The 18,959-nt window shown below is 38.6% G+C and overlaps 1 protein-coding gene across 1 annotated transcript; it reads left to right on the plus strand.

Annotated features, from left to right (window-relative positions):
• The first annotated feature begins 13,674 nt into the window (after positions 1-13,674).
• LOC147618547 (uncharacterized) lies at positions 13,675-15,786 on the plus strand. Its single transcript, XM_086775004.1, has 2 exons — positions 13,675-14,830; positions 15,034-15,786. Exon 1 carries the CDS (start codon positions 13,680-13,682, stop codon positions 14,424-14,426), a length of 747 nt encoding a protein of 248 aa, XP_086631130.1. The 5' UTR covers positions 13,675-13,679; the 3' UTR covers positions 14,427-14,830; positions 15,034-15,786.
• Positions 15,787-18,959: the final 3,173 nt, after the last annotated feature.

Consider the following 18,959-nt stretch of genomic DNA (forward strand, 5'->3'; position numbering starts at 1 on the left):
GAATTTCAGGGTAAACTCGGAAAAATTTCTCAGGCATCCATTTAGCATCTTCTTGAGGATGATTCTTGAAAGTCAAAAGATACTTGAAGTATTGATTACCTGTTCTTGTTTTTGTTATCTCTTGATCAATGATAGCATCAGGAATCAGTACTTCTTCCTCTCCTTCAATAAGAGGTGGTTCCTCATATGTTGGGTGAGTAGGAAGTGTTCCTCGAAAGGGTTTCAAGAGATGGATATGAAAAGAATTGTGGATATTCCAATTAGATGGAAGCTCTAGTCTATAGACCACATCATTAATCTTTTAAAGGATTTTAAATGGCCCATAATATCTAGGCGCTTGCTTAACTGCAGGGAATTTTTCCACACTTTAATCGACGTTTTTCAATTCTCAAAAGTACATAATCACCTTCTTGAAATGAAAAATCTTTAAGCTTCCTATTTGCTTGAGATGTATACTTCTCTTGAGCTCTTGCAATACAATCACGCACTTCAGATAAAATGCGATCAAAGTCTCTAATATATTGGTCGGTAGCTTCAATCTTATGGGAGAGTCTAGTAGCCGGAATAGGCAAAGCTCTACCATAGATAATCTCAAATGGTGCTTGACCAGTAGCAGAATGAGCAGTATTATTATAAGAAAATTGGAGTAGGTGTATGTACTTATCCCATGCACTAGGTTGCTAGGAAACATAGGCTCTAACCATATCTAAGATAGTGCTATTTGTGACTTCAGTCTGTCCATTCGATTCCGGATGGAAAGCCGTGGAAAAATCTAACTTAGTGCCTAAGTTTGAGAAAAGAGCAACCTAAAAGTGACTACAAAATTTAGAATCTCTATCAGAAACTATCACTTTGGGTAGTCTATGATGAACAAAGATTTGCTTGACAAATATGTTCGCGGCTTGCTGAAAAGTTAGTGTCTTTTTACATGGAATGAAATAGGCTTGCTTACTAAACCTGTCCACTATTGTCCAAATCATGTCATGATCACTGGAAGTAGTAGGAAAGCCAGTAATGAAGTCCATAGACACTTGTTCCCATGGTCTATCAGGAATGGGTAGAGGCATAAGCAATCCTAAAGCTTTGTCTTTGTAGCTTTTAATTGTTTGGGAAATGTTACATTTAGCTACAAATTTAGCTACATCATTCTTTAAATGAGGCCAATAGAATTCTCGAGAAACTACTTGAAGTGTTGCGGAAACTCCTTTATGTCCCACAAATGGTGGTTGGTGCATCTCTTCCAAGATGAGTTGTCTATAAGGTTGAGTAACACACAATCTTTTCTCAAAGAAAAGATAGCCATCATTATGAGAATAACTTCCTTGAGGTGTCCAATTGTTTTCACGCAATTTGATCCATATTTCAGAAAAATCTGGATCAACTTCATAAGTTTCTTTCATAAGTACAAATGGTTCACTTTCAATAATGGAAATGTTGTTGATATTTGGTCTTCGACTCAAAGCATCGGCAACAACATTTTCTTTTCCAGGTTGGTATTGAATCATAGGTTGGAAACTTTGAATGAAAGATGCCCATTTGATGTGCCTATCTGAAATAAGGGGTTGTGTAAGCAAATGTCTAATGCTTTGTTGATCCGTCTTGATAAGAAATTCAGAACCCATTAGGTAATGCTTCCAGATTTTCAAAGCATGCACTAGTGCTGCTAATTCCTTGTCATATGTGCTATAATTTTGCTCTGCAGGCTTAAGCTTTCTACTCTGATAAGAAATAGGATGGTTGTCTTGCATAAGAACAGCTCTAAATCCTTTGCCACTAGCATCAGTCACTACTATAAAGAATGGTCTTTGAAAATCAGGTAGTGTTAGAACTGGTGCTTGTGTTAAAGCATTCTTGAGTGTTGTAAAAGATTTATCTTGCTTTTCAGTCCAATTGAAATTTGTAGCTTTCTTAAGGAGTTCAGTCAAAGGATGAGCAATATAAGCAAAATTCTTGACGAACTTCCTATAATAACTACATAGGCCAAGAAAAGATCTAAGATCATGTATGTTTCTAGGCGTAGGCCAAGAAGCTATACACTCAATTTTCTTAGGATCTACACGAATCCCTTCAACCGACACTATATGACCTAAGTATTCAATCTCTTCTTGAAAGAAAGAACTCTTTCAGGATTGACATACAATTCATTTTCTCTCAAAAGGTTGAACACTTGTTCCAAGTGTTTTTCATGCTCTTGTCGATCCTTGCTGAAAACAAGAATGTCATCAAAGAATACTATAACAAAACTTTGAAACTTAAGGAATATGCGATTCATCATACGGCTGAAAGTAGCTGGAGCATTGGTCAAACCAAATGGCATAACCAAAAACTCATAAAATGACCAGTTTGGGTTCTAAATGCAGTCTTGAATATGTCAGATTCAGTCATGCGAACTTGATGATACCCAGACTTTAGGTCAATCTTGCTAAAGATCTTTGATCCTCTAAGTTTGTCAAGAAGATCATCTACCCTAGGAATAGGATATCTGTTCTTGATAGTAATCTTATTCAATGCACGATAGTCTACACACATTTGGTAAGTTCCGTTCTTCTTCTTAACAAGAAGTACTGGAGCTCCAAAAGGTGAACTACTAGGTCGAATAAGGCCTCTCTCTAGCAAGTCTTCGATTTGGTTTTGGATTTCTTTTTGCTCTAAATTGTTGACTCTATAGGGAGCTTTACAAGGCGGAGAATTTCCAAGCAATAAGTCAATACTATGATCCTCAGGCCTAAACTTAGGTAATCCTGGAGGTAGATCTTCCATAAAACAATCACTAAATTTGGAGATAAAAAGATCAAACTTTGGACTTTTGGATGTGGCAGACTCAGCATCAAGCTGGTTAACACATACCATATAAGTCTTGTCTCTTTTTCTTAGAGCTCTCTTTGCTTGAGTGTGACTCAACAAAGGACTTATTTCTCCTTTGACTAGACACTGGAGGATAATATTTTCATTGTCCTTCCTTAGAGAAATGCTATGAGTGTCATAGTCTATAATAGGGTTGTACATGTGTCTCCAAGGCATACCCAAATCTATATCTACCCCTTGTAAAAGTGCAACTAAGAAATTCCTCTTTTCTGTTAAAGGCTTGATGCATAAATCCAAACCTTTCACCTCTTGCATGCAATTATACTTTATTCCAGTAAATGCTGCTTTAACTTTATAGTGCGTAGGTGAAGAATGAAGATTTATTGCTCTAAGTGCCTTTTCAGAAATGAAATCATGTGTACTACCATCATCATGCAAAATAAGAACATGTCCATTTATCGTTCCTTTTATTTTAAGCAAAGAATGAACATGAGGTTTACCTTCTTGTTCTGAGTAGTCTGGATCGGAATTACCCTCTTGCTTGAATGATTCTTCTTCATTGTCGTCTTCTTCAATCATATTGACTTGAGCTACTGCTGCTCTGCTGGTGTCAAATTCTTGGTACGCTCCGGACAATTCGGGGCTATATGTCATTCTTTGTGGCACTTGAAACATTTGATAGGAGGTGCCTTCGGTTTTCCACCATTGACTTTCTTATTGGTACTCATGTTGCCTTTAACCTCGTCCTTGCCTTTGTCATAACCTGGTTTATACATCTTCTTTGAAGCATAAAAAGATTTAGTAAATGATTTAGAAGAAGTACCCTCATGTGCTTTAATCTCTTTAGGAAAACCATTTTTGCGTTCGGAATTAGTTGCCAAAGATATTACAGAAGATAGTGAATGAGGTCGAAACATATTCACATCGGCCCTAATGGTAGATCTAAGGCCCGAAATGAATTTCCTCTTTTGGTCCTTCTCGCTAACTCTCTCCACAACCTGCACCTGTAATAAAGTATTCCATAACTTTTCTACATACTGTGACATAGTTTCCTTTTCAAGTTGATGCAAAGTGTCCCATTGGTGCCTAACTTTAGACTTGAATTGTGAGGGTAAAAAGTGCTTTTTAACCAGTCGTTGAAATCTTTTCCAAGAATCTGGCTTGTCACAACCTTGCTTTATTACACTCCACCATAAAGCTGCACTGTCTACCAAATGATTGACTGCACATTTAATCTTATCACTCTCTGAAAATTTTTCTCCTGAAAAATAGTCATCTAGTTGACTAAGCCAAGCTAGAATGACCCTAGCATCCTTCTTTCCGTCATAATTTTGAAATGTGAAAGCTTTCCGACTAATCTTGGATTCTTTTTGTAACCTTTGTGCTTGCAATGTAGCATTTACAACCCTTTGGATAGTGTCATCTTCGTCATCAAAAGATAGCGAAGAGACACGCTTGCGTCGACTCGTGAGCTGTCTCTCCAATTCAATACGCTTCTCTCTCTCTTCTACAATTTGATGTTGTAAAGAAAGGAGTTGCTCTTGAATTGATGGCCAGATAGGAAAATCTGCCATAGTGCTTGTGCAAATGATGTAGATAAATAAAATTTTATTTTATTTGATGTAAATAAATAAAGCAAATGTAAGTACTTATCTTGTTTTTCTCCCGCAATTTGATCTTGGTTGAAGCTGAACAAAAACGTTGTTCAATGGCTGAATTGAATTCTCGTCGCTTTAAACAAATCCCGAACGATTCCGCGTGATTCACGAGACTTGGGCTAGTCGAATTGTTGATGAAATAATTTTTTTGCACTTTGAAACCTGCTGAAACATTCCTGTAAACCTTGCCCAATCTCTGTAATATTTTCTGAATTTTTTTCAAAAATTTTCAGAAATGATTTTGGAATTTTCTGGCCTTTTCTAGGCAATTTTTAAGCCTTTTAAAACTTGTAAATCACTTTTCTGCACCCAGAAATTTCAGAATTGGAAACCTTTTTGAATTTCTTTTCAAATTTGAAAAATAGGAGGAGTAAAGGCTCAAAAAGGTGATGTGACTTGCATGGGGTTTAGGAAAAGTAGGTTTAGAGTAAAGAGTGATTAAGCTTATGGAGATTAAGCTTATGGGATTTTTTAATCACACCCAAGCGCCGACTTGCGCCGGCAGGCTGCCGCCATGCGCCTTCTTCATGAATTTCTTTTTCTGATTTTTTTGATGGCTTTTACACAGATAAATATGCTCCGTCCATTATAGATTAACTAGTGCTTGAAGCTTTCTGATTTCTGAGAGAATAATGTGAGGTTTTTGGCTATGGGGATTTCATCCATGCGGTCAGATTTTGATTTCTCTGAGTATTTAGAAAAAACACTTTTTGATAGAGAGGCAATGTGGTTTTGCACGATGGTGAGTGGGTTTGAGAGTAGATCTAGTTTTGAATTTTTGACCTTTGGGTAAAGACCTACAAAGCACCCTTCTGTCCAATGGAGCACTTTCTTGATTTTTGAGAAGTTGAAGCCCTTTCCTACCTTCTCCACAAATCTCCTAGCCCAAGCTCTGATACCACTGCAACCGGAATCTTATTCTAGGATAGATTGTGGAAGAGTAGAGAATTCACAAGAATTGATTCAACCATAAAAACCAATGCTTTGCAAGCTTCAACTAAATCAAATCAATTGAAATTCAAACACTTAACAAAATTAAAATACTTAGCTCAATAGACCATGTTGGGTGCAATCTTCCCCCCTCGTGCGTGGCCTTCCCCCACACAAGAGTATTTCTTTATTAGCTTTCTTTCCACCAAAATTAGGCCATAGCCCCAAAATATACAAAATGTGCTTTTTAGAGAGCACGGCACTCTTCTTTTACAAAAATAGAGTGTCAAATATTGGGACTAGGGTAAAGCCATAGGCTTTAATAAATACCACATTATAAATTTATCTTTCCTAAAGTTCAAAATGGAAAAATCATTTGCTAAGGTTGCAAGCTACTATGCTTGCCAAAAATGAAATGTGATGAACCAAGACATTTCTTCCAAAGTAAACTCTTCAATTCCCATAGTCTTCATCACCTGAAAATATAAGCCCAATTAATAATTAAATTAATCCCACAAATATTAAACAGGCACAAATCATAACCAACTCATGACTACCAGGTGTAAGTACTTCCAGGGATCACCCTGCCAATACAAACCTAACTGAAATAATCATAGACGGCCCCAAGCATACGTCATATACCGCACGTATTAATATTTATAATGGTGTCACCCACGATATTAACCTAGCCGGCATGACGCAAGAGTAACCTAGGCGTCCCCAAATTACTCAAGAGGAAAAAATAATATTTTAAAGAGGACTTAAAATATATTCTCATAACAATTTTTGAGCTCGAACACAATCAGGCTACTAAGCCGAAACCTTCCTCAGACCAGGAAGGTATGCATTAATGAGCCCAAACACTCCCAGGCCACTAAGCCGAAACCAAGGGTTTTCATCGATGATTTATGTATATACAACCATAAGTCTACACATTTGGAGAAGGTGGAAATAGGTCCAATAGTCATGCCAAAATCTAGAGATTCACTTTTGACAACCATACCACTCCCAAGGTGAGAATGCTCCAACCAACCACATGAGCCACATGAAACTAGCATGCACATCGAATCCCCAGACCTACCTTGCCTAGTACAACTAAAGCCATCACATTGACTGTGCCAAGATGCAACATTTACATAGAAAAACATGTACCTGTGCATTACTTCACAAGGGTCTAGAGCAAAAAAATTCACAATGATACAAAGGCAAACAAGTAAAGCATGATCAATCATTCATGCATCACTCATGCATCTAAACTCTTGGTAAACCATCGCAAGTCTCACATGAGACTTCCATAGTCCTCGAGTCACTGCAATTGTAGATCCTCCAGCTACGTAGTCTAGGCAAGATATCTGCCATTCCATGAATAATAGCTAGTTTCTCGAGATTACTTTAATCCATTGAGAATCCTTATAGCCTTTCTAAAATCACTAAAGGTTGAGACTAGGAGTAAAACCTTATAGTGGCTTTGTGTCCCTTACTTTTAAGGTCATATCTTTTGTTAGATCTCCATAGGGGACTCTAGTCTTCTAACTTATTCAATGTCTTAGGACTTTGGTCCTTTGAGACCTTTTGTCAAAAGCATGTTTAGAGATCGTCCCAGTTTTCACATCCATGTATCTTACTATATACACAATTGAGTGTACTTAGGGGTCTTTTAAGGACTTGCAAAAGTCTCAACTACATTATTGGTTCTTTTTCGTGGGGGTAAAAACTTTTGGTCCTTGTTGTTACCCAACCAATGTTTAGACTCAAAGAATCCTCTAGAATTAGCATAAAAAATTAACCTTCTAAACATAATCCCATTATAGAAAGATACATGAATTCTAGAGAAGTCTTTTGTCTCTAGAAATATTCTAAGGTACAACATATATTCAACCCTTTATTCCTCCTACTAGTAGGTCAAGGTTTAACCCTAGGACAAGAATCTATTTATAACCTATATTCTAGAGAGATAAAAAGACTCCAGGAAAAATATTCTCTCTCTAAAATTATGTAATTTTTTCCTATAGCTACTAAGGTCATTGGGTCTACTACAACAATTTAACATAATTATGTAAACAAAATCTCTATTTGAATTAATGAAATTTACCCTTATGTGAAATGGACGTCTATGCACATACACACTGGATGTATATGAAAAAAGGGGGAGGGGGGTTGCACATTCAAATTTAGGTTAATAATGATAGCCTAATGAATTTTCTTTTATTAAATTTAGATAAACTTAAGGGATTTATACCCCAAAAAAGGGGGAGGGGGGTTGCACATTCAAATTTAGGTTAATAATGCTAGCCTAATAAATTTTCTTTTATTAAATTTAGATAAACTTAAGGGATTTATACCCCAAAAACTCTCCAAACTTAATTTGGTAAAACTAGGGGTCTAATGACATTAAAAATATGTCAAAATTCTTCTCTTTAGTTTTTATCATAAGGCAGCCTTGAATAATTTTCACAATATAAGAAAATTATCAAATTCAAGGCAATTTGATAGAATAGCTAAGGTTTGTCCTTCTTGGACCATTCAATTGAGCTTCTTAAGGTCTACTAGTCAAATGGGCATAGATCACAATTAATTAACCATTTCCTCTTCTTTGGTTATTTATAAAGATTTAAATAATAAATAAAAATTCATTTCTCTCACTAATTAATGAACTTTTGAATTGGTATAATTTGTACTTCAAAATTTTAAATTTGAATTGAGGTATGCCAACTTACATGTATATGGCATTGAAGTTGATGTACAGAAGTGTTATTGAGAGTAGATGAAGCGCTCCCACTTACTCAAGAGAACTATGATTTTTTTTTGCCTTCAAGTCAATGGCCAAATATGCCCAATTATGATGTCTACTAGCTAAAGTGACTAGACTAGAGGGTACTATGACATTGTAAGGGCTTGGAGTACTGTTGTAAGGGGAAATAAAAATGATAAAATAGCTTCTAGGTCCTCATGAAGGAGGCATGGGAAAGATGGAGGGTGGCCCCATTTTATAGTCCAAGCCAAGCCTAGATGTATGCATAACCACTCTAGATAAGTGGGTGCTCTAGCCAACCAGGTAACTAAAATTAATTATGTGCACTAGAGTGAATTGTGGGCTCATCCTCACAGTTGAGTTTAACTCAAGATCTTGTGGGCTAGGCTTGAGTTAATTGTGGGCTAGACTAAGGCTTGAGATATGCATGAGCCCCCTTTTTCTAAAGTGAACTAATAGAGGTATACATGACACCTAAGTTTATTGAGAAGAATTTGCACCTCAATTACAAACAGATACAACAATTCCCATTTTCTCTCTCTACAACACCACATAGATTTTAGTGATTTTTTTTGCATTAATAAAATATAGGGTAAGAGGGAAGTTATAGGATCCACATGCTTCAGATGAATCATCAGGCTTTCTAAGAACAAGGGCTTCAAGTTTGCATTTGGATTCAATCTAAAACTTGAAATACTCATTAATATAACGAGTGTAAAAATCCTCCATGAGTTGTTTAATCCCGTCTGCATTTGGATTCAATCTAAAACTTAAATTACTCATTAATATAACGAGTGTAAAAATCCTCCATGAGTTGTTTAATCCTGTCTGCATTTGGATTCAATCTAAAACTTAAATTACTCATCATCAATATAACGAGTGTAAAAATCCTCCATGAGTTGTTTAATCCTGTCTGCATTTGGATTCAATCTAAAATTTGGATTCAATCTAAAACTTAAATTACTCATCAATATAATGAGCGTAAAGATCCTCCATGAGTTGTTTAATGATGTCCTCATATGAATCAATGTAACTATTGTGAGCTCATGAACTTTCAGATCTTTGGCTACATCCACTACAACTATCCTGCTCTGTAGGATCTGGAGTCTGGCTCGATCAACGTTGTCCCGTAGCCTCATCCTATCCTATAGCACATTAGATTTTGACATTTTAGGTTTAAGCTCGTAAACTTCCACTAGGAAGTTTAGGATCTCATCCTACATCCGGGCTTTAAAAGCATTAGCCTGCTCAGAATCCTCTTTGAGAGCTTCAACTTCCTACCTCAAGGCTGCCTAATCTACTTCAAGGTTGCCACCTTGCTCGAGATTTTTGGCAATTCCATCAGCTTGGCTCTGGATCTATCAGGTTCATTTTGAATATCGTGGGGTCCTACAAAGCCACGTTTGGCTAGAGCTAATGCTAGAAATTGATGTACTCCTAGTGTCCCTTGCAACAAACATTCGTGGAAGTTACACTTAAAATTACTTATGATGAAATGAGAAATCTTGATGTTCCATTTCATGGTGGATGCATTACTTATTGAGCCAAGACCCTTTACCACCTTCCCTCTACATGTGTATCTTCTTATTATCAATGGTCCTTTTGTGTGCTCAACAAAGGATCCTCCCCAAACCCCCTCTTTTAAATAAGAATAAGGGGATTTCCTAATTAACAATGACCTTAATCTGTAGGGTTTCTTGAAGCCAGTAGAGATGACATGGCTTCATTTGTGCGTGCTTGTGCCTAAGAAACCCATGTGTCCCCAATGGCAGCACTCCAACTCCGACACTCTCTCAAGGTACTTTAAAACCACCACATTATAACATGTCAAATTAGAACTCATCTTTTTGACGTGGACAACTTTTTTATCATTTTGAGAGGCCAAGGGCTTTTTGATTGCTGCCATTTTTTATTGGTCCAAATGCCCTATAAACTTTGGGCGCCTAGGAAAATGGCATGGCCTCAACATGTGAAAAAATTTAATAAAGTAGGTGATCATGAGTATATTGATCCCTTAGGTTCATGTCTCATTCAAATTTTTGTCATATGAATCACAATAAAGTTTTCTATTTATTGTGTACACATTTGTTACATGCCTAACAAACTTTATAAGGAACTTTTGTAATATATTTATTGTACACATTTGTCACATGCATGAGGAACTTTTGTAATATCAACACATGATGCATCATAAGTTGAATCAAATTTGTCTTTAGAAAGTTACATCATGGTAAAACAAGATGCATTTGTTGAATGCGAAGTGATATACATGGTTGATTTCTCCATAAGGCTACAATGAATTCTAGAAGCTTACATCATAGTAAAACATTTTTAAAGTCTCATAATTATTATAAATAGTCTCATCATGGTAAAACATTCTTAAAATCCCACATCTATTTTAAATAGAAAATTGATTTGATACTATGGTAGGCCTCCTCCTATTGGCAACTTGTTCCATTTTCCTCCTTTCACACACAACTAGTCAATGTTACATGGAGGCCTCATTATCCTTATTGGGCTTATGTGGTGGGAAGACTTTTCTAGCAGACAAGTATTTGAACAATGTGCATGGTTTGCTACCTCACCTCCTTGAGGCATGTCTAGTCCATGTTTTTGAATGCATGCTACAACATGGTTTTTTCCCTTTCCCTGAACAAGGGAGGAGATGTGTAAAGAGGGGTCAAATGCGCTTTACACACTTCTCTCCAGGAGGTGTGATAGAGGGGCTTTAGAGTCAGACCCTAGAGAGCCTCTTTGCAAGAAACTGTGGTGCATGTAGCAACAATACACTTTGCCCCATAGCTCAATGGGAACCCCAATGATGTTGCTTGATCGCCTCCGAAGAGAAGGTGGTGTAGAGGAAGCTCTTGGGTGCCAAACCTCTTAATGCCCCGATTTAGCTAATTTTTATGCCTAATCACCTTGCTAATCATGATTAGGAATTAATCCTTTTTTAGTCTAAACTTCTGTCTAATCACCTTACTAATCATGATTAGAATTAATCCTTTTTTAACTAAACTTCTACACCCCCAGTTGGTGGAGGGGCTTGATCTCCCTCTAGCCATCAAATTGGATCAAAAGCTCTTAGCCACATCTAGCTATCCTCCCCACGCATCAGCCTATCAAGTCAACACGTCAAACCGCTAGGAGAAGCTATAAAAAATCGCGATTTTGCCAACGTTTCTTTTTCTGAGAAAAACGTCAAATTCATCATCACTACTTCGAATTGGAGCTAGCGCAAGGGGTTTTTGGGTGTGCTGAACATGCTGGCTATCTCAGATTTCAACAAAAATTCTTCAAGGAGAAGTGGCATCAAGCTCTGCATCAAATCTACAACTGACTTTGGTAAAACAAAGATTAAGCATTTGATGTTTAGTCAAATCTTTTATTTTTGGGCTTGATCCTCTGCTAGACTAATTGCTATTGATGCCCATGAAAGGATTTGAGCTCATTTGAACTCTAAGGCACCAAATCTAGCCTCCCCGTACACTCTATTTTTTGCACACAAAATAGGAGATTAAATTTACTAATCAGTGATTAATTAGTACTAATCACTATATTTTGGTACAATTGATGATTCAAACTTACCATTGGGTATCTGATATAGATCTCTATCACTTTAGATTGCAATTTGAAGATGGTTTGATGTCCCAACCATCTAGTACAAACCAACTAGATCCTTGGCTTTATGAATTTTTTGGTGTATTCATGCTTGTAAATCTGTTGTAATCATCATTTAACACTAAAATGGAGTTGTAAAAGGGTAGACACTACCCTTGAATCTTGAGTTGGATCAAGAGGTAAGACCCCCTTCACATCATCATGAGCAGTGCACAAGAAATAGCTAAGTTCAATGGGGAGCAGTTCCATACATGGCAAACAAAGACCATGTATTTGCTTATGAGGAAGAATCTATGGGGGCTAATTGAGGGAAGAGATGAATCTCCAGTGGAGAGTGGTAAGAATGAGTGGAATAACAGAAATGATAAAGCATTAGAATTCATTGCACTTAGCTTAAATGATGAAATCATTCACCACATTGCAGAGATACAACAAGCTAAAGATGCATGGGATGAACTTAACAAATTATTTGGCACTCAAGCAAAGAATTCAAAGATAAATCTGTTAATGCAATTCTACAAAGTTGACATGAAGGAAAGTGAACCTCTAACTACACACTTGAACAAATACAAAAGCATTAAGCAACAACTTGCAGCCATTGGGAAGAAAGTAGAAGATGACAAGGCACTAGCAGTGCTTCTAAAAAGTGTGAACAAGGGAGAGTATGAGAACATTGTGGCAACCTTACAGAATGTACCAGATTTGAAGCTGCATGAGATAGAAGGAGCTCTACTAGAGCAAGAGAATAAGGTCAAAGAGAAGAAAGGATTGGAACCAACTAGAGAGGAGAAAGCATTTTACACCTGAGGAGGCCTCACACGAGGACGAGAAAGAGGCAGGGGAGGAGGAAGGACCTTCACTTACGACAACTGTGGGAAGCCAGGACATATGGCTAGAGACTGCTACAGCAAACCAAATGAAAAGGGATCAACATTGGCAAACTTCATGGAGGCTCCTAAGGTAGAGCAGTCAGGACATCTTTTTTGAGAGAGAAAGAGAGAGAAACCCCACAAGCCAATGTAACCTGCCCCAATAGAGTAAAACCACCTCTGAGCCACCGATGATGTAGGCCATGTGGTAGATGTATGTGTGAGCACTTTAGTCAAGGTCACGGGCACTTGTAGTAGCCTTGGACACATAGAGAGAGAGTGTCAAGGACTATGAGTTAGGGACTTGAGGCACTGGTCGCGGGCTACCAAGTAAGAGGGAAACTTGGTATAGCCTCCAGGTGTGCTAGAATTATTCACTTGAAGGGATGCGTTGAAATATGCAAGTGAATGGGTGTGTGCGGGAACAAGCCCTTAGCTAGAGATCGTAAAAGGGAGTCAGTAATTGAGTGGGTAGCAGTAAAAAGGTGAGAAGAATCTACTGGATGAGAGAATCAAGGGTAGCATGATTGAATATAGGGGTGTGAAAAGATTCTTGGAAAAGGTGTCCCCAGATGTAGGGAAGGTGGCACAAATTAAGGAGAAATCAGTGGGATTAGATGCTTGGCATCTTGTGGATGTAAAACCTATAAATTGAGGTATTGGCCTAATGAGAAATTACTGGTTTTTGAGTATCCATGCCTACATTAAGCTACTAGATTAGTTGTGCACTAGTCTCATCTTAATCACCTTCTAATTACTTGCTAATCATGTTGATCCTTGCATTTGATCCACCATAGCTTATCACATTGCTGCAAGTTCAACTATATTGGAACAGGTGCTGCTTCACACGCTCGTGCTCAAGGCGATGTAGCAGCATATGTGGGGCTCTTATGCTGGTCAAGGGGAAGGACCAAAATCAAATGTATGGGTGCGTATGGAAAAGCCCAAAGATATTTTCTGGTTTGTGGGGGAAAGACCAAAAGCAAACGTCCGGAGGGTTTGGAAAGACCCAAAGATATTTGTTGATTTGTGAGAAATGAATACATGCAGCAATTGTCAAGGTTAAGGAGAAGGCTTGGGTGTCCTTTGAAGACGGGCGATGCACAGATGCTATCGGTGAGCTTCTCCTCGCCCCTGTTTATCCCACATGCCCTCAGCCTGCCCACCGCCACCACCACAGCAAGATACTCTTATTACCCTTTGGTCACCACCATTCACTGCTGCTCTCCAGACAGCATCTCTCAGTTTACGAAGGGAGCCAGACCTCGCAGTCCGCAGCAACAGTTGCTTCTGGACCAGCTCTCTGCAGAGCTCGAGAAGGACAAGGACCATAAGCTCTTTAGACCTTCCATCCGTGTCCTCTCAAGCTCCCTCGCCTCTGTACAAGATGTCACCCAGGTAGATTCTCTTCTCCACGGCTTGCATTTCCCGTTGCCTGTCTTCTGTTCTGTCATCCGCAAGCTCGGAAGCTCCCAAAAGGTCCAGGCTGCCTTCTCTGTGTATGAATGGCTCCAGCAGAGGGACCTCCCAGATGAGAGGCCGGATGTGTTCATATACTGCAGCATGCTCGGAGTGGTCAGTAAGAGTGGGAAATTCGAATTTTTGAGCAAAGTGGTTGAAGAGATGAAGACCAATGGGGTAGAACCTGACCTTGTTGCATACAAAATCGTCATCTCCTCCTATGAGCATGTGGGTCTTCATCATGAAGCCATGACTGCTTTCAGGGAGCTTGAACAGAAGGGCTATCAGCACTCTCCGTGCCCTCCTGAAGGGCTCGGAGAAGTCAGTTGACATACATGGGGCTCTGAGCTTGTATTTTGCTGCAATGAAATCGAGCCCCGATGATAACATCATTGCTGAATTCAAAGAGAGAGTGTCCAGCATTGCTTACAGGTCCATACGCAGTTTGCTGCTTGCCCACAAAAGCTCGTACCACATACTTGCTCTTGTTCAAAAGATTGAGGATACAATATCAGAGCTTTGCCCTGGGGACTATCAAGGAATAATATGGTCTTGTGGGTCTGGACCTGAAGATCATATTGTGGCTAGAAGCATTCTAGCCCGCAGGAGATTGAACAGCTATCCAGTGTCAGTGCCCCTCTGCAACCATGTTATGATGTTGCTTGGAAAAGCAAGGAAATGGAGGGCAGCATTGGAGGTTTTCGAGCAAATGCTAGATGAGGGACCTTATCCAGGTAAGGACTCATATACCATCATAAGATCACACTTCAACTCACTGCTTAGTTCTTCACGAGAGGCGAGCAATAGCAATTGGAGTGTACAGCTCCTTGAGAAGATGGAAGCCCATGGCATTATGCCAGATAGATTTGCATGGGATACCACCCTAGTAACTTGTGCTAAGAAACCTGATCCCGTGGCTGCTGTGCTTGTTTTCCAGAAAATGGTGGAGAGGGGACAGAACCCGAGCCTTCTTGCATATGGATCTCTGCTCACGTCTCTTGAGAAGTGTGGCTTCTTAGAGAGAGCAGAGCAAGTGTGGCAACACATGAAGAGGCTCGGCATAAAGCCCAACATCGAGGCTTACACCATTATGATTTCTGTGTATTCAAGCTCCTCGAAGCAGGAGGAGTTGATGAGACTTGTGGAAGAGATGCGCGCTTCTGAGGTTGAATTCAACCTTATCACATACAATGCTCTCCTCACAACATGTGCCAAGTTTGGTCATGGAAAAGGTGCACTCAACTGGATGAAGCAACTTATTGATGATGGCTTGGATCCAGATACCACAACATATGACCAGCTTGTGAAAGCTTTGTCTCAAGGTGGGGAGGCAGAGCTAGCTAGAGATATGTGTATCGAGGCAAAGGGACTACAACTGGTTTTATCCCAGTCTGCTTATAATGCTGCAATTGAAGCTTGTAACATGCATGGTATAGCCTTTGATTTTGATGCATTGGGGTTAGCCTCTTGCAACATGCAGTCTGATTGATGACTCCAATATACTGTAATTAAGCCAGGAAATATAAGATAAGGGTCATGCCATATGGGCTGTGCCATCTGCAATCATATTTTCTTCTGTACATGAAGAGCACTTACAATGCTGAGTAATCAGCAAGTCATCAATGAAGTGATACATGGACATGGGAGTTCTCTCCTCCTTTCTCTCTTTTAATACCACAGTCCTTCATTATGTACTTTTTGATACCTTTATTTGGCTTTAGGTTGGTACTAAGCTAACGTGTTTTTTCTCATTTGTCTTCCTCTTTAATTTAGAGAAATAATTTCTTCACTTATCCAGTAAAGCTGGACTCCCTGTGAGTTTGCTATTGACATAATCTGAAATGGTGTATCCTCTCAACGGGTCTTCAATACCGATGCTACAGTCTCAGGGGTCAACAAGCAGATGGCTAATCTCTTTATGGGGACAGTCAGCCAGTGTTTTGTACCTTTGGACAACAAGGTTATTTTCACTAATTCATCCAAGGACATTTGCAACTTGGAAACCAAGCAAATTCTTCGTTTGTGAACTCACTCCATGAAATCAATGGATTGTCCAACAAGGAATTTTGACTGTGAGGATATCAGACATGATTTGGGGGATCACGGCTTTATATGTGTCGGTCATAGGGCGGGTGAGATGCCCACGAGGATTATTGGTTTGACATTTGTGATGTGTCAGCAGATATTGAGTGACTCTATTTTCCTTGAATGAAAATTACATTGCCACTCGAATGCATCTTGAGCACACAGTAGATGGACTTATACCAACAAACTCATTGTTTGTATAACTTGATCACAATTGACCATGACAAAGATGAAGGCTTGAGTGACAACTTCTTGATTGATAGAGCTCTTTGTTTTGCTCTAGCCTCTAGCTCTCCTCAAGGGACATGTCACCTTGTTGATTTATAGATTTTGAGAGGGGTTGCGTTTTTTTATTCATGAAAATTTACTCATGCTCTTTTTTACCACAATCAAGAGATACCACATACTAGTATTTTTTAATAGAGTATTAAAATAATATAATTGATTGTAATAAAATAAACATTTATAATATTTTTAATGTAATTGATTGTAATAAAATAAATTTTTTTATATTAAAACATTAGTATATGTACATATATATCGATATCTTTATATGTATGTTTTGGAGCATTTGTGAGGTGCGATGAGGTTTGGTGAATCTAACCTACCTTGACTCATTATCAAATTCTTCTTAGTTTTGGTATTAATAGCTTGAATATAATAAGAATTTATCCTTGTGCTCTCTTTGATGATTGTCTTGCTCGATTTAGCAAGTTTGATGATTGTCTTGCTCCATTAACTTCTTGTGCTTGGCATTGCTTAATGTGAAAATCCTCTCAACATGCCCATTTTTTCCATAGTAATAGCACGGGCCTTGGCTTTGCATTTAATTTTGATTACACCTTTGTTGCTATTGTTTTTTCTTCTACCCAAATGAAGAGTTCTCACCTTTGCTTAAAAAATAAAATTCAATAAAGAAACCCCTTATATAAATATATTTTTATGAATTTACTTTAAATTTTTGAATGAACAAAAACCATTTATTTGAACCCGGATTGTATACTGAGATATTTTTAGGTGAACCCTACATATTTTTAGGTGAACTCCCATATTTTTAGGTGAACCCTACATATGTAGGGGTTCACTTAAAAATATGTAGGGGTTCACCTAAAAATACTCACATATTTTTAGGTGAACCCTACATATTTTAAGGTGAACCCCCATGGTTGTTAACCATGTGGTTAATATAACCCCTCCTAATCGTAGTTCGGTCTCCTCGGAATAGCATCGAGGTGTAGTAGAGAGTTAGTAGAAGTAGATAGAATAATGGCAATAGATATCATAGCACAAATTCTGGTAGGTCATCCAATGGAGGGTCTTGTAGAATGTCCAAAAAGTTGTCTCAAACATGTCTTCGGCCACTATACTCGCATGTAATAGCCGAGTGTCTGCTTGAGTGTTGGGTCTTTGTTGATGTCAAAAAAGGGCCCTTGTCAAACCTATGCCACTCTAGAAATTCCAATAAGAGAGTAATCATTTTGGTGAGTATTGGCATGGGGTGTCCTGTGGACACCATGATCCTTGGACTTGTAGGCCTACTCCCAAGACTTGAACTTCTTCTCGAGGTAACCCTTGATCAAGCTAATGTCAACCCTATCGATGATGTGGTTGGCTTCCTCTCAGGTGGAGTCTACACTCTAGCACATGGATCCCTCTTTCATATCTTATATAGTCAAAGAGATCATGCTACTTATATGAGCGTAGTCTGGGAGGATCCAATCGTTGGTGATGATTGATGGAGCTTGAGCACATACTTGAATGTATAAACAATTGTAAAAGCATGAGTCATGCTTAAAATCAATTTGTAAGTGATCACACCACCTATTTGAGTTTATTCACTCTCCACATCACTTTGAATTACACCTTCTATTTCTAGTATACTAGTGATGTGTGAGGGTATCCCGGTATATGGAAGAGAGACCGATGGAGCATGTCTTGAGCTCACCATGCCATGAGTGCCGTGGGAAAGCGGTATGGTGAGGGATTAGGTACATGGTGGTGAAAAAATGGCACAAACCTTTGCCCTTGGATTAAACTTGGGTAAAGGGGTTGGAAGAGCTTGGTCGGGAGATCGGCAAGCTTCAATGTGCTCCATCGACATACATTCTCAAGACAACATCATCAAGGCAAAACATCAAGACAAATCTTGTGGTGAAATGATGCATGGGTGAGGTATTGGGACACTTCTGCATTGATTTTGGCATGCAAAAAGCCACTTGTAATGGTCAAATGCACATGCAATTGGATTTCATTGGACATTAGGCAATTTGTTAATGAGTGCATGCGTGTTGTAACACTTGGTTACATTGAGATTTTACCCTGATTTCAAAGGAGATGCTGTCCGATTTTACTTAGAAATTCATGTGTGGCCGTAACAAAAACCCTAATTCAGTCAGCAAGTTGTTGGACAAGTGACAAGGTCTCTACATCATTGCAAAGTGCTTTTCTAGAGATTTGAAACAAGCTATTGGTTGCACAAATCGTATAGTGGAAGTGGGCCTAATTTAGGGTTTCACCAGATTCATAAAACCCTTATTCAGTCTGAGGACTTTTGGAGGTTCAAAAAAGTGATTGGATATGCTTATAGTACTCCCTAAGACCTAATTTGGAATTGGGTATCGGATGCTTGGTCAACACATATAGTTGACTTTTAAAAAAAAGTCAAAACAAAGAATACTTCCACTTTGACTTAAGCAATGGGATTTGGTTTAGGGGTAGTAACACTCAAGTGAAAAGATGCAAGGGGGAATAGAGATTGAGCTATTGCAAGCACACACA

This window comes from Cibotium barometz, chromosome 35, assembly GCF_041138505.1.
Source record: "Cibotium barometz isolate CiBa-2024 chromosome 35, ASM4113850v1, whole genome shotgun sequence".
Lineage (NCBI taxonomy): Eukaryota > Viridiplantae > Streptophyta > Polypodiopsida > Cyatheales > Cibotiaceae > Cibotium > Cibotium barometz.

Excerpts from the sequence above, each read along its gene's own strand:
- LOC147618547 (XM_086775004.1), top strand. The coding sequence starts at position 13,680 with ATGCAGCAATTGTCAAGGTTAAGGAGAAGGCTTGGGTGTCCTTTGAAG.